Source organism: Lepisma saccharinum, chromosome 2, assembly GCF_977018435.1.
Source record: "Lepisma saccharinum chromosome 2, izLepSacc3.1, whole genome shotgun sequence".
NCBI lineage: Eukaryota > Metazoa > Arthropoda > Insecta > Zygentoma > Lepismatidae > Lepisma > Lepisma saccharinum.
Genome location: NC_139230.1, coordinates 108,921,142 through 108,938,031, shown reverse-complemented (window position 1 = coordinate 108,938,031; position 16,890 = coordinate 108,921,142). Strand labels below are relative to the sequence as shown.

General features: G+C 35.9%; 1 protein-coding gene across 1 annotated transcript in view; it reads left to right on the top strand.

The window, feature by feature from the left end:
- The window catches only part of LOC145983594 (KICSTOR complex protein SZT2-like), a 605,385-nt gene that overhangs the window by 404,973 nt on the left and 183,522 nt on the right, over positions 1 to 16,890 (top strand). The window contains exon 25 of the mRNA XM_083116658.1: positions 9,241 to 9,537. Coding sequence (XP_082972784.1) covers positions 9,241 to 9,537 — 297 coding nt within the window. The remainder of the gene's footprint in view (positions 1 to 9,240; positions 9,538 to 16,890) is intronic.

The following is a 16,890-nucleotide window of genomic DNA, read 5'->3' as shown; positions in this document are numbered from 1 at the left end:
ATTCACGGTATCAGCTCACTTCAGTGACTCAGATCTATCTTTACAGTGCATGTGAAATATGACTTGGACTTCGGTAGGTTATTGAATAAAATATTCAGAACATAATCAGGACAAATTATGATTTCTCTGATAATCAATCAATCTTACCCACAAATAAATGATTGGCCTTGCACTTGTAAAATATGTGAACTAGTAATCTTTTCTAATCTATACGAATTTGTAAATTCTCAGTAAACATGCAAACTATTGTTTGGTAGATGGTTAGGACTTTACTCTTTTAGCTGTTAGGGTGTACTTTTACACTTTAAATACATAAAGTATGAGCTTATTGGAAATGCTGCACTACAATTACAAAACATTCAAAATTATGAAAGAACGATAAAACCAAATAGTTTTATACAGCTTACAAAACCAGTTTTCTGACCTGATTCTGTGAAAGAAGATAACAGAACGTTGTCCAGAATGTGCACAAAATTCGGGGATCTCACATTAAATCTATTCCAATCCAACCTAAATTAGCTTAACCTACTTAATGCATTTAACATTTGCGAGATTTATGAACAATGTTCAAGTTTCAAAAACAAAAAGGAGAAAAATCTTGTTCAAAGCAGGTCAGAAATGACTCATTCCAATCATGTTAAGGGCAAAGTGAAACTACAATGAACGACTGATTTGTAATACAGATTCCGATGTACGTACATTTGAATAGCACCAGTGAAATACAAAAATAATCTCACATGAATGATAGTAGAGTATTTTGTGCAATATCTATTTAATGCCAGAATATAATCTATATCAAGGTATTTCATGCTCTAGTAATAATCACAAAACTGTAATATCTGCATTATGTCTAATTTAAAATAACATTCTCTTCTGATTTTACAATTGCAAAGAATTATGAACTTCGATTGTAAGGAGAAATGTGTGCTGCATTGAAAAGGTAGACACGTTGAAGCGATATTCTCAAAGAAATTATATCGGAAGGTATTTCCTCAACATATAAATAAATCATACATTCTGCATCACTCTTGCATATTGGAAATATTTTGCTTTTGATGGATTAAGCAACAAGCATTTAAATATAAGACTTACCTTTGAGTTTTGTCCGATGTTTCCTTCTTCCAACATGTACTGACATTTGACAATGGTGCATTTTACTCACTATCAATACAGATAAAAATATATAAAAGACTTACGTGAGTGAGTAGAAATGGTTCAAAACGATGTTTCGGAAGTCTGTACTACTTCCGAAACATCGTTTTGAACCATTTCTACTCACTCACGTAAGTCTTTTATATATTTTTATCTGAACATGTACTGGATTCGTTATTCTCTGGTAACTTGATTTAACTTTCACAATTTTGATGCAATTGCATTGATTATATTGTTAGAAAACACAGAGTTAAATCTCGGCATGGAGTATATTGCGACGAAATGCCACTTCAAAAATTTTATTGATAAGCACTACTCTCTGAAGGTACGAAATGTTTTCATTTTTTCACATAGTATTTCAGATGCTTGCGGGAAGAGCATGTGATATTTGTTTCACCACGAAATCTTCCATACTAGTCATAAAACAAAATAATTCACCGGGATTGACAAAACTACCACTTCAGCGCCATCTGTAAGCAGAAGTTTGAACATGACGGAGACCTTTTATTTTCTGTTATTTACTTAAATATCTTTAATCGTAACAAAATTATATGGCTTACAAGTTTTAGTGAATAAGACAATCTTTTATATCGGAAAATTTCTTCCTTACCAAATCTATATTACATAGTTGTACGCTTATCCATTGAAATTTGGGCCTATGCCTTAACATGGCTTTAGAACCTCTTTAACAGTAATATGAAGACAATGATAGATGGAAGAAGAAACAGAATTCCAAGAGATTTAGTTTGTAGCATTTTTAAACTTAACAGGGGGGGGGGGGGATATTTCAGATGAAGGGAAATTAGTTTATATACAGCTTGATGAGCATAATAAGGAATATTTATGGGCATTGAACATGAAAATTACTAGTAAAAAGTAACACAGAGAAAGTTTCTTGTCCAACATGACTAATTGATATGGCACCAAAGTAAATATCTAATGGGAAAGGTGATATCTGCATTAACAGAACCTCTATCAATATACTAAGTAGAAACTTCAAACTTACCAGAAACGTTCTTCAGACATGTTTGTAGCAAAAGTTAATCCAGGACATTCCAGATTTTAGCAACCATGTTATCAACAAGTTTTTTATTATTATTTTTATTTTTTCATCCAGACTTGTGGTGGATAAACTTCGCACCAACAAGTTCTTCACACTGTTCATAGCGACAAACACACAATTACCGTAAAAGCTTCATTTTACTTTATGGAAAGCAAAGATATAGCAAGTGTCAATTCTTGGAAATACTATCGTCTTACCATCTGGTTGTTGTATTGTCTCAGGGTTGCCAGACAATTTTGCTAAATTTTCAGGAATTCATAATTCACAGGTTGTTGTAGCAGCTCCTGATGAGTCAAACTGGGGGCGAGTTTAATAATAACCCATGGCTCGACAGCCCTCGAAGAGCCTTGGCCTATCTCCCGACTGCAAGTGTCCCTCCCGCAATCCTACCTAGAGGTGTGGAGATCTTCAAGCGGTAATAGGGTGGCATGGGTCAGCAGTTATAGAGATTTCTGAGACTGGGTTACACCACAGACTCGTAGCTCTCCGGGGCCTCCCCGATGGCGCAGTGTTAGCGTCGTTGCCTTGTAATCAAGGGGTCCCGGGTTCGATACCCGGTGGAGGCACATAGTGGTTCGGATCCCACTTTAAACTGTAGGTCCAGTCCCGATTAGCCTTACTGTGCATAAAGTGGACTTAAAACACCAAATCAAACCAAACCAAAATCGTAGCTCTCCAATTTCCTCACAATCGTGGGTTGCCACTGGTCCTGTACCCAGAGACTGAACCCAGGCAGACTCGAACTCGATGATGAATTTCTAATTTATTTAACAGCCTGCGTTAGAAGAAATTGCTATATTTGTTTTTATCGAATGTAATGTTTTAGGTTAGTAAAATCATGTTAGGTTAGAAGATCATGAAAATGGGAGAGGAATAAAATGCTAAAGGATTTAACCATAACATCTCCTAAATTAAGAAGTAAAGAAGTAAAGAAAAGAAGTTACCAGTCAGCTTTGCTACATTATCAGGAAATTTTTGAAACATGCTAATCAAAACCTGTATGCGTATTTAAAGCTACATGATTTAGACTACATAATTGTAATCCAAATGAACTTTCCACTAAACACACAGAAAAAATACCATGCATACATACGATAACTTTGCAAGCAACAAGAATCTGTAGCCCACTTCCGTGGCTAGCATACTGCATTATAAAGCCAGCAGTACTGGATTCGAATCCCAGTCTGGGCATGGGTATGCTTTGAGAGTGTCTCTTCATCAATTTCATTATATCATCACTCATCCTCATCATTGTGATTAGCCAAAAGTAGCAGAAAGAGATGCTAAATAACAAAAATTAAAAAAGAGTCTGTATGTTTTCATTACCGATAATTTATTTTTTCCTCATTGGAAATTATGTCATAAGTGAATTAAGATTATGTAATATAGAATTATTTTTTCCAATGGTTGGTAATTTTCTTTCTTATGTTAACGTCCTTGCTTCTGGCTACTCTTCATTGTTTACAGTTCTCTGGAGAGAGAGGCCAGCTTTGGCTACGAGTTTGGATTTTGGACGACAAAACCCTCCATCCTCCCATGCTCGCAGAGACATAAAATGTGAGGATGGCACCCCACCAGATATCTCTAGAAATTTCGTATTCCTCCACACAGTGGCGTGCAAACTTCACAATTGGCGCGGAATAATAAATAAATAAATGACTAATCAAAGATCTGTAAGCAATGAAATATTTGCAATACAGACAATGTGAAAGCCATGATATATATAAATGTTAATATAATGTTTGTTCACTTGTTGATATTCACTGCAGTGCGGCATCCGTATTGTCGTTATGAAGGCTGTGGCCAAGAAGTCTGGAACTATCGATGGAATGAGAAATTGTTCAGAACATGTAACAGTGACACATCACATTTATAATACATGAGATATGCTACACTAGAGAAGATGGAAGAGTACAAGTTACCACAGAAGTTTATTTCTGAGTTACAGGCCTCAAAGTCTATTCCAGCTTGTGAAATAAACTTTTGAGAAACAGCGAGTACGTTAACCAAGTTTGCAAGATTGCTAATGACTCTTAAAGCTTGGCTGGATCTTTGGCCAATACCAGGGCAACTGTTTTTGAATTTTTCTTTCCTTTTGAAAAACCGCTATAATATTCCCGAGTCTGAAAAATTACACATGCTTAGAACTTCTTGAACTTTTACGTGAATCTTCATGTAGTTTTCTTTTGCTGTTACCTAGATATTCTCAATAGTTTCATACCTGCAATCAACCACTCATTTACTTTCTAGACAAATAGTACCTAGTAACTTGTAAATTATCATTGCAACCAAATATTCCAATCTCAATAACCAACTTTAAAAAAAAAATTGAATTATTTCTTAAGAGAATGAAACCTTTAAGTAATTCAAGTATAATTATCTTCAAGGCAGGCAAACTATTGGGTTGGCAACTAAGTTCCCACCATTTTTTTTAATTGGAAAAATCTCTATGACATTAAATACGTTTGGCACGAAGGTGTACATCATGCGAAAGAGAATATATTGTTCTACCTAAATTTATGTTTCTTTGTTACTAAGACACATTTTTTTGTTATTTGCAGATCATTAAAATGGAATGTCAAGTTGAGAAGAATGAGCATTTTCGACACCTCCTCCTTTTTGCCTTTAATCAAGGTTCTAAGGCCGCAGAAGCTGCTCGCAACATTTGTGCTGTGTATGGAGTGGGTGCTATAGCTGAAAGAACCGCCCGTGATTGGTATGCGAAGTTCAAAAAAGGAAATTTTTACTTCAAAGACTCATCTCGTTCTGGCCGTCCAGTTGAGTTCGATGAAGAGCGATTGAACCACCTGTTGCATGATTTTTGTTGGTGACACTTAAAGTGTGAGGCACTCATGCTCCACACTTCTGAACCTTTCCCATCGAGTGAAGATGCTTCTCTACAGTAGTGTGGGAGCAACCCATTGTCTCTGCCAGTTCCCTTGTTGTTTGACGCGGATTTTCATGCAACAGGTGGTTCAATCGCTCTTCATCGAACTCAACTGGACGGCCAGAACAAGATGCGTCTTTGAAGTCAAAATTTCCTTTTTTGAACTTCGCATACCAATCACGGGCGGTTCTTTCAGCTATAGCACCCACTCCATACACAGCACAAATGTTGCGAGCAGCTTCTGCGGCCTTAGAACCTTGATTAAAGGCAAAAAGGAGGAAGTGTCGAAAATGATCATTCTTCTCAACTTGACATTCCATTTTAATGATCTGTAAATAACAAAAAAATGTGTCTTAGTAACAAAGAAACATAAATTTAGGTAGAACAATATATTCTCTTTCGCATGATGTACACCTTCGTGCCAAACGTATTTAATGTCATAGAGATTTTTCCAATTAAAAAAAACGGCGGGAACTTAGTTGCCAACCCAATACAACTGTACTGAAACAAATGTTGAAAATACAGATATGTTAACTGATCTTAGCACAAACATGGGTGTCTTGGAAGATAGTGCTTTTATATTTATTTCTTTTACTAAAGAAAAAATGAGTATTCTACTGATATGTTGATAAAATTGGATTTGTACAAAACTTGGTACCTAGTACACTGAAAATTAGTATCATTTTGTGAATTAGAGAACCTGATTTGTAAACAGCTACAATAAATGCTGGCATATTTTATGTAAGGTATTTTATGGGACAGGAATATACCATTTCAAGCAGTAGAGAGCCTGCTACAGATCACAAGGCCTAACTGTGGTAACCAAAGGTTTATGTAACTGTTAGGTAATCTATTTATTTATCTACCTATGTACATTTATTTTGTGTGTGTGAAAAATGGAGCATCGTTTGGTGTTTATGACATGCTATGATGAACCACTGTACAAGATGCCCCACTCACTACCAAACCTGTCATTTCTCTAAGAAAATTTACACCAATGAATATATTGTAATGAGATTTGAAGCGGACTTACTTCAGTTTGTGAGAAATGTCATGACATCATAACATGCGCTGGAAGTGGTCACCATTTGTGTCCAGATAACATTGAACCCAGTGCACCATATTTTGGAACGTCTTTGCCAGTTCGTGTGCCGTCACTGTCTGAATTTCTTTGTTATAGCTTGCTTTCAAGGTGTCTATGGTCTGTAGTTTGTTTGCATAAACTCCCCCTTTTCTTGTATCCCCATAGAAAATAATCAGGCGGCATCAGATCAAGCAAGCACAGTGGCCAAAGTCCCATTAACCTTTTCAGTCCCAAGGCCATTTTCACAAGTAAGCCTCTCTGTCCCGAGCCGATTTTGAGCAAAATGCAGAGTTTCAATTAAATGAGTGTAGATCGGAGACTAATTGCCCTAGAGAGATGAGTGATATACCGTTGTATGCAGAATGAACCCAGAGTTTCAGACTATATGAAATTTATGCAAATTTGGCATATATGTGGCGAGGGGAGGGAGCTAACTCTCAAAATTCCAAAATTTCGGAAAAAAAAATTTGGTTCCCCCACCTTCCCCCAAGAAAAAAGTACATGACAGTGTCGACATGCACATGGAAATGATCGCTGACATGTAAGGAACACAAAAATATTTGCATTATTATCATATGACCAATGTAACTTGAGTTGTACCCCCAAAAAGGAATGAAAGATATACCGTTGTACGCAGAAAGAATCAAAGATTCAGACGATATATAATTTATGCACATTCGGCATACATATGGAGGGGGAAAGGGGGGAAATCCCCTCAAAAATACTTTTCTTAAAAAAATTGTGTCCCCCCCGAAAAAAATGTCAAAATGCACAAAATGCAAAATTTATGCAAATTTGGCGTATATATGGAGGGGGAAGGGAGAAAACCCCCAAAAATTATTTTAAAAAATTGTCACTTCACCCAAAAAATGTCCTCACACTTGGGCACAAAACGACACCTACGCACAACATTCACAGACGAAAAGCTAGAACGCATTGAAAAATGAGCTTCGATTCTTGCAGCTGCTTGAAATTCTTGGTTTGAGTTGGTGTTTTAAGTCCACTGTATGCACAGTAAGGCTAATTGGGACTGGACCTACAGTTTAAAGTGGGATCCGAACCACTTGTGCCTCCACTGGGTATCGAACCCGGGACCCCTTGATTACAAGGCAATGACCCTACCACTGCACCATGGGGGAGGCCCGTGCTTGAAATTCTATTTTTAGACAATGCAGGGTAACCCCTGGTGCAACTTGTGGACACTTGTGCTAAAAAAACGAAGGTTTCCTTCAGTGCGCTTCGAAATCGAAATTCCATTCTCACAACGCAGATTCAACAACCAGTCTTCTCCTCCCCCGCCCCCCACCCTCTGCTTGCGCCCTCACGGAAAACTTTCATTTTGACATCGGATACTGATAAACAAGCTTCTTTCGAATGCAGTTAACAGGAGGGAGTGAAAAAGCATTGCTTTAGAACAACAAAGTCGGTCTTCCTTAGTCGACAAAAATTTGACCTTGAAAAGAGACGCAAAAGAGAAGTCCCTTTCCCCGCCCCTTTCCCACCTTTTCCCCTCCATTTTCATGAAGACAAAAAAAAATGCAAAAAAACATTTCTGTTAAATACATGTGTTAGGAGCAATATAAAAAAAATCGAAATTCTAGCCAAAAATAGAAAAGTTATAACATAAAAACTACGACTTGACACAGCGTCTCGATCGAGATGCTTGGTACTGTGAGGCTTACTTTTGGGTATCTCGATCGAGACGCTTGGGACTGAAAAGGTTAATATGATGTGGTCACTGAAAAATGACTTGAGTTTAAGCCTTGTGATGTGTGGCATGTTACTCCATCCTGCTGAATATATCCAATGTAGACTTCCTCGTCATCCAGTTTATTTACAAAGATGTAGATTTCTATCTGTGAAGCTGTTATTACATGTTTTGATTGCTACATGAGCCTTGAAGTTTGCTATTAGTAATTAGTGATCTGTAATTTGATTCTGGCTATATTTGTATCCTAGATAAAATGTTTATTTTTATTTTTTATATTTTTTTCCCATCAATTTTCAAAAGGTTAATTTCTATTCTTTAATTCAGATTCCTAGTGTTCCTTTTATGTTTGCTCACAGAAAAAACTTGGGTCTTTCCACTTCTCAGAGAAGTACTAATGGAATGGGGTTTGGGGACAGGTGGACGGAGTCATGTTTCTGCTATTACTGTAGACAAGTTAATAAAACCACATATCTTCATGGGTGCAGATTGGAGAAAGATACAGAAACATCTAAGGGACAGGAAATCGGAAGGGGGATGTTGACTGCTGAGTGATTGTTGCTATTTTAGACTATCTGACAATAAGGAAGTCTGCATAAAGTTGCACTCTTGTCCTTTTTGTTTTGGTATGTATTGGGTATATATGAGGCACATTGCTTTACATTGGGAAACATTTGTTTCTCTGAAAGTTTCAACAAGTGCATCATTTTTTAATCGAGAGTGCCACACACATCAGGTAATGTTTTGGAAATGGAAATTGTCAAAAGTGGTTGGAAATATGGAGGTTTCAATCTAATTTACTTGAATTTTCAACATAGAATTCATCATTGAAGCTGTACACTTGTACAAGCCTCAATGCGAACAGATGATGCTTGTTGCCACATGCTTCGTTTGCATTCTCGCAATACTGTAAATTATGCTAATGAAGTTAATAGATACACCCACTCATAACCAGTCCCAGGGGTGCCCGCACATAGTGTACACTGTGTAATGTAATCAGATTTTTATTTTTGAGTATTTTACCTTTTCTATGGGCTGAAGGGTGGGGTATCATGCATGTGCTACATGCTCACACTTTTTACTTTACCTCTAATCACCAGTTCTTAGTTTATGTAGTATAGTACAGTATTGCAATAATGCAGTGCTTCCTTTAAGGATGAAGCTTAAAGCAACAAGGCTCGTACAAGTGCATATCCTCAACAGTGCATTCTTCATTGAAGACTCAATCACATCAGATTGGGAACCCCATATTTTCAGCAACTTTCCATTTTTCACTATCTGTACTAATAACGGAGTTACCTTACAGGGTTGTTGGACATACATTCATACACATTTTTTATTTCCAGACTATATGTGGCCATCTAAAGGATTACAAGATGAAGGTAAATTTGGAAAATTTAAATCAGTTCACAAATTCAAAAGTTGCTGGCTCAGTTGCAACCAATGAAGAAAGCCAAGATGGAGAAGGCAATCACAAGTTTCCATTAGGGTTATTACAGCATCACATGACATGTGAAAGTCTCAAACAACATCATAGCTGCATTAAGGAAAAGTTCATGAAAATAATTACAACATACTTCAAACGTGTTCCATCTCATGAAGAATTCTACTTTTGTGTTCCTAACTGGGAAGGAGAAAAAGCAGTGAGTTTTATAATTTATATCACTAAAAAATTTGAAATTGTTGTGTTGATATTGGAAATTCAGTTAAGCATGAAGACAGGAAGTTGCAGACCATATATTCTTAACATAAAATTGCTGTCACTCTGTCACTGCTAGGAAGTCTCAGAGTATTAATTATTGAAAAATTAATAAATGTTCTGTACTAGACCTCGGATTTTAGGTTTTTAACCTATTTTTTTCTTTGCAGGTAAATAAGAAATAACAAGTTATGCCAGAGTTTCACTAAAAAACGGAACAACTGACAAAGTTTTATAGTGCCTAAAATATCCTATTTTGCTTGTTAGAACATATTTTAGGTTTATGTGCCTAAATTAAACCTATTTTTAGGTTCTTATATATTTTTTTAGGTTTTACAGGATTTTTATAGCTCACAGAGTTATTTCCTCTATTTCGTGATAAAGCAATTCAATTATTGGCGTGTTTGAAACATGCTTTCTATCGATTTCCCTCCCTCCGAGTCTATGATGTTCTTCAAAGCTCCAAACAAGAAAAGAAAGTGAACTGTCCTTGCACCCCCACCCTCTTTCCAGTTTTGGCATCGAAAATCACCTCTACTGCCTGCACAGTCCAAAGTGGAACTTTGCTCCGTGTGGTCTGCTCAATTGCACGTCAGTTCAATCCTTTTTTTGTGGCATTAACACCTTGCGAAGTAATGTTTCTTCATCCAAATATGCACCTCTGACTATGTTTCTGTTGAAAGATAATTTTCAGCATATAGAATGATCCTTTCGCACAAAGGCGGAGTTTGACTGTGGATAACATGAGAAAAGATTCAGGGTGATCACTACACTAAAACTGATAAAATTCAAGTATAATTCCAGGTTTTCAAGGCAAACTTTCAAAATATTCAAGAGTACAAGCAGATGTATTCCAGCCTTATGTATTACTGACTCTCACCACCCACACACACAAATACTATATTAACAATATAAAGGGTCTGTGTGATTCTAATGTACCCAAAAATGTATCTAATCAACTTTAAGAAATATTATTTTACAAAATCTTTCATCTGTCAGACAGATTGTTCTGCAAAATACACTAACAAAGTAAACGGATTCAGAAAATTCTGTTTTATTTTCCATGCAACTTTCTTTTTTCTTCCTTGATAAATATAAAAATAAAAGCCAAACTGTGAAAAACTTGCTTCAGGGCATTTATAAATATGTACGCGTATAAGTTTAATGGGACTTGGATTAATAAAAGTTGCAATTTTTTACCAAAATTCATGCATAATTTCCAGAGCCAGTAATTCAGGCATAATTCCCAAAGCCAATAACTGAATTCCGAGTAGTGATCCTGGTATTGTACAGCAAATTATACATACATAATTCAGTTTTCATATCAAAGAGCATATTTTGCTAACAGCACAAGTATAGCAATAAAATTATTTATTGATGATTTTGAAAATAATGTAAAGAAATGAAAATTTGGTTAGAAAATTAATATTTGGTTGTTATATACCTATTAAAATTTCTTACACTTCTTGTGAAATTTTGTTTTTAACAATTGGATCTAATCAGTATTTTTCAGGAATTTTGTACCATTTTAAGGTATTTGGAACCTACTTCTGGATTTTTCGAGCCTCATTTAAGATTTTTAGAACCTATTTCAGGATTTTTAGAGCCTATTTTAGGATTTTTAGAACCTGTTTTAGGATTTTTAGAATCTTTTTTATGATTTTAGAGCCTATTTCAGAATTTTTAGAACCTATTTTGGGATTTTAGTGCCTATTTTATAATTTTTAGAGCATATTTTCAGATTTAGAGCCTATTTTAGAATTTTTAGAGCCTATTTCAGGATTTTTAGAGCCTATTTTAGGCACCTCAAAGCATGCTTTTTAGAACCTAAAAATCCGAGGTGTGCTTATAACTGAAGTAAATAGTTTGAGAGTGATATTTAATTCAAACCTTTCTTTGAAAATTTTAATTTTTCCATTTTGATTTGAATTTTTGTAAAATTCACTTTGTGCACCAATACAATAAACATTGCTGAACTACAGTTTTAAGTCAGATCTGAACCACTATAAAGCTTCCACTGGGTATTGAACCCAGGACCATTTGATTACAAGGCCATAGTGTTATCACAATGCCATCAGGGGAAGCTTTTAAGCAATTAACAATGGAGATGACCTACATAATGCTTTGAAAAATATCATATGCAATTATATATTATCTTCTCACATATTTTCAAAAGTAAACGTTTGCAAATGAGATCCAGTGCTTACCCACTGATTGCTGCCTACATTCTCAGTGCAAAAAATGTCTCCCAATTCTACCGAATGGTGCTCATAACAACTGGGAGAAGTTTTCAAAACTATCGGTACCCAACATGAGTAATTTTTAAATGGATTTGCCTGGTAATGACCCTTAGCTATCCGTCCAGTAGAAATGCCTATTACTGCTGAGGGATAGCAGCTATGAGTGGCACAATAGACCATGTGAAAAGAGTTATATTTCAAGCATGGAAGTACATAGTGTCCGAAAAGGCACGCAACCCGGTGTTTACGACCGTATAACGGAATAGCGAAACAGAATGAGAAGAAACGCTTTCTGCCAAGAGAATGCCCTGTATATTGGGAAAATTTAGAGAGACAAACATATGTAAGAACATGCATGTTTTAATAACAAATAAGCAAAGTGTTGCCAAAGGCGGAATTTTTTTTTTTTTGCGAATCGTGTGTATTGATGCACAGAACTCACTGAGGTAAATTATTGCAACATTTCACAATACCAATGAACAATTTGGATGGCCATCTATTGAATTTGACAGAAAAAGAACTTTGACGAAGTTTCAAAAACATTGCACAAGGGAATAAATGGGCTGTTCCAAAAATCGATGTTTTCACAATATTACAAGGGACACTGGCAACACTGTTGCTGTCACGTCTCACTAACAGACATGTTTTACCTCAGGCTATCACACTAAGGCACTTTTAACGACAAAGGAAAAAGTTGGTTATTCTCGAACATATGCAATAAATTACTTACACCTTGCAACCCTGAAATGTGGGTACAGAAGAGGGTGTATCAATTGTTATGTTTTCTGTGCCTTAGGTGGTTGCTGTTTGCCGCGAACATCATTCCAGATTGTGTCTACTTATGCTGATGTCGTGTGTGTGTGTTCAAAATGCCATATTCTACACAGGAAAGAGTGTTTATTGTTGAAGAATATATCCGAACATCGTCATATTCTGGCGTAAGAGAAGCATTTAGTGCCAAGTTTCTGACTACTTCCCCTCCAGATAAGTCGTCAATTTTTCGTCTTGTGCAAGGGTTTCGCCAAACTGGGTCAGTACATGACAGGCAACGTTCAGGGCGCCCTTCTGTGTTAGGAGCTGATGTTCTGCAGTGTGTTGAACAAAGAATGGTGATGTCGCCACAAAAGTCTGTTTGGAAGCTCGCCTCAGAATTGGACTTACGCAAATCAACTGCTCACAAGGCTATATGGAAATTGAAATTTTACCCGTATAGAGTTTGTGTTGTTCATGAATTGAAAACGGTGGATGTCCTGACACGGTTGCATTACTGTTATTGGTTTCAATCATTCATTCGACAAAATTGTGTCAATGTACTGAATAAAGTTTTTTTTAGCGACGAAGCCAACAGCCAAAATTCCAGGCATTGGGCGACAGAAAACCCACATCAGTTGCATGAACTACCCATGCACTCTCTGAAAATTGGTGTATGGTGTGGAATATCGCGACGTCATATTGTGGGACCGTTATTCTTTGAGACAACAGTGGATACTGCTGTGTACAGGGATCTCATAATGCAATTCGTTGCTCTCCTGGAAAAAGACGAACGTGATGCTTGGCTACAACAAGATGGAGCTACTTGCCATACATCTAATGAATTTCTTCGTATGCTGAGAGAATTTTTTGGTGATTGTCTAATATCCAAGGATTTATGGCCCAGTTGCTCGCCGGATTTAACATCTACAGATTTTTTTCTGTAGGGTTACTTAAAGGGGAAAGTATACCAAACGAGACCCAGAACATTGAAGGATCTGAAACGAAACATCAGTGCTGCAACCCTCAGGAAGGTATCTGAGAACATAATCAAGCGAACCAACTTATGTATCCAAGAAAATGGTGGACACTTCGAACATTTGCTTTAATTTGTAGGGATTTCAGGGTTGCAAGGTGTATGTAATTTGCCTTTGGCAACACTTTGCTTATTTGTTATTAAAACATGCATGTTCTTACATATGTTTGTCTCTCTAAATTTTCCCAATATACAGGACATTCTCTTGGCAGAAAGCATTTCTTCTCATTCCATTTTGCTATTCCATTATACGGCCGTAAACACTGGGTTGCGTGACTTTTCGGACACTGTATATTATAAAATTGGGATCGAATAAAATATTCTCATTTGATTTTAAAAATGTTTGAATAGAACAAGATATTGATAAAGTTTTCCATGGCACAATATCAAGTTCTTCCCCTCGTTAAGAAACATAATTCCTACAGATTTTTCAGGAGTTATAACGGGTAGATAAACACAAAACTTAGCAGACACAGGCACTTCTCACAACCATATCTACTGACAGCTAGGAATGTAATATTTGGGTATCTATCCATCTGCATTAAACAAATATATAAACAACTTTACTTCATGAATTACAGTAATCATGATTTCATTTTATTACAAGTGTCACATGTGCTCTGTTGTTTTTTTTCTTTCATTCAATTTTATCATCATAATTAGTCTAGCATTATAAATATACAATTTTCATTAATCATTTATTGTGTCCTTCTGTGTTAATATTTTAAATATATAAGCCTTTCCTATGTGGGAGACCCTGGTTCAATTGCTGAGGTAGGTGACCTAACATAAAAAAAATTCCAGCCTTTCCTGCACAAATTTGCTTTGTGATTCACCTAGCTTCAAATAAATGGATACCTGGGTAGTAAGGGTGGCTGGAGCATGGCACATTACCCCCAGAATGACCGAGATCGAGAGTGTGAGAAGCCCTACCATCACATCTCCCTATACTGCCCTTTACTTATTTCAAAACTTCTTTTTAAAAGTTTTTGAGCTTGGTCCCCTGAAAAACATAAAATCGAGGTTCCACTGTATAGATTTTAGATATATATTTATTTTTCATTACAGCTTAATAGATATTGTGTCCATTTGCAAACTTCTGTTTATGAAAAGTGTTTTATATACAGTGGAATCTTTTTATTCGAAATCCAGGGGGACACAAAATTTTTCAATTATCCAAAATTGGAATTAACAAAAACATGCATTATTAAAGAAAATTGATAAAAGATAACTACTGTACTACAGTATGTACAAGGACAATGAACGTGCATTGGACCTTACCTTAAAAATTGAAATATTTTGTGTGTGGTCCTATTGTGCAAGCTAAAAGCAATTCCTCTCACAATAGTAATTAAAAAATAGAAAGCATGTTTAAGTAAATACACTATCACTATTGTTTGCTTGAGATTCAATGCACCATGGTTTGGCATTGTGAACAACGTGCCCTGACTAATCACAACTGACAACTGAAGGCAGATAACCAGACTTTCACAAATCACTGGCTAGTGAGGTTTCAAGGGTGAACACCTGCACACAAAAGGGGTAGACAATAATAGGTTATTAAGGATAGGGTGGAGGTTGCATACCAGTTATGTGCATCTACACATAAACAACGATTGTCTACATTCTATGTATATAGAATGTAGACTATGTAAGCTATGTAATCTACATTGATGACATAATCAATGTAGACAACATGGCGCTTGGCGTTCTTCGTGCAAGGCACGGCCTTAGTACTAGAGCAGCAACCAGCAGATGAAAATAGAAAGTGTGAAGCATGGCACCGATTCAGAAATAAGTGTTTTAAGTATATATTTACGTTCAACTACAATTTCATTGAATTGCAGAATAAACTTGTCGCGACACATCTAAAATAAGAAATGTGATGTCCGTAGAAAGGACAAACTTTGTTTTACTAGTACCTCCATTTCACACATGCGTAGAAAGATTTACTTTAAAGGCATATGCACTTTCCTATGCAGTAACTAGGCAAAAAAAAATATATTTCTTAGCCTTCCTTTTTGTCAGTGTAAATAATAGTCAGTTTTAAACTATGACTGTCATTTGTTTTCTGCCGGTAGTCTCTTGTCTTTTGTTGTTGAAAATTTGATAACTTTGATCACATCAGATGGTCTTACTCTTAAGTTGGTTATAAGCACAATTATCGACGTATTTGAAGAAAGAAAATACTTTTTTGTTTTAACAGCACTGGGATTTCTTTCTTCTCTGTTGTTTACATTGTCTACAGTAGACTATGTAAACTATAATCCAATGTAATCTTCATGTAGATTACACGTAGACAATGCATGTAGACCTAAGCTTATAGTCTACGGCACATCACTGTTGCATAAAAGCAAACAACCTATCATTTCCCTACATCTGCCTTCTAATTATCCAAATAAAAGGTTTGAAAATTTGAATTATATATGAATTTTTAACATTGGTTATAGGAATTTCAAGGGGAATAAACTGTTCGAATTATCCAAGTTTGAATTAAAAAGAGTCCACTGCATATGATCTGTGTGAAATTTATTTTGTGCACAGTAATACATTTTGAGAATTCCCACAAAAACCTGTAACTTTAGTCTTTAATTGCGAAGAAGAATCAAATCAAAACAACCTTAAAAGTTTGGTAACAATGATAGAACAAGCTACACAACTCAAAATTACAAAATCACTGTTATTCACAAAATGACCTGAAGTCTGCAATATTGACCAACTGAACTTCAAAACTCCATGTTCTTTCATTTTAAAGACTGCACCTCCTCTGCACTTGCATTACAGGAGAGCTTTCTTTCCCTTTGGAAGCCTAAAACATGGTGAAATTCTCCGCAAACGGAAATTCAATTTCTTCGCAAAAGGAAATTCAATATCGCTATGCACGTCTACCACATCAGAAAGTTTACAATTGGAGGAGGAATTTCAACTATGGCCTCGGCTCACAGGCGGATGAGTGGAAAAATATTTGTGGTGGCTCATAAGTGTATCCCAAAGGTTATTTTTCTTGAGGTATACAGACACGAACTTGGACTTGAAAATATATGTATGGCAGCAATGAGGAGCAAACTAATGCAACCCTACATGCAGAAATCTACTTGATATTTTAGAAAAAAATCCACATTAAAGATTTCATTTGATTCTCCCTTGTATGTGCACAAAGATGTAATTTTATTCTTGAAGTAGTTTTGTTATTAATGTCTGAGAGTGAACTGACATGGAATTTTTGCAGATACTGATAAACTACTGATACAAAATTTACTGAGACCAATAT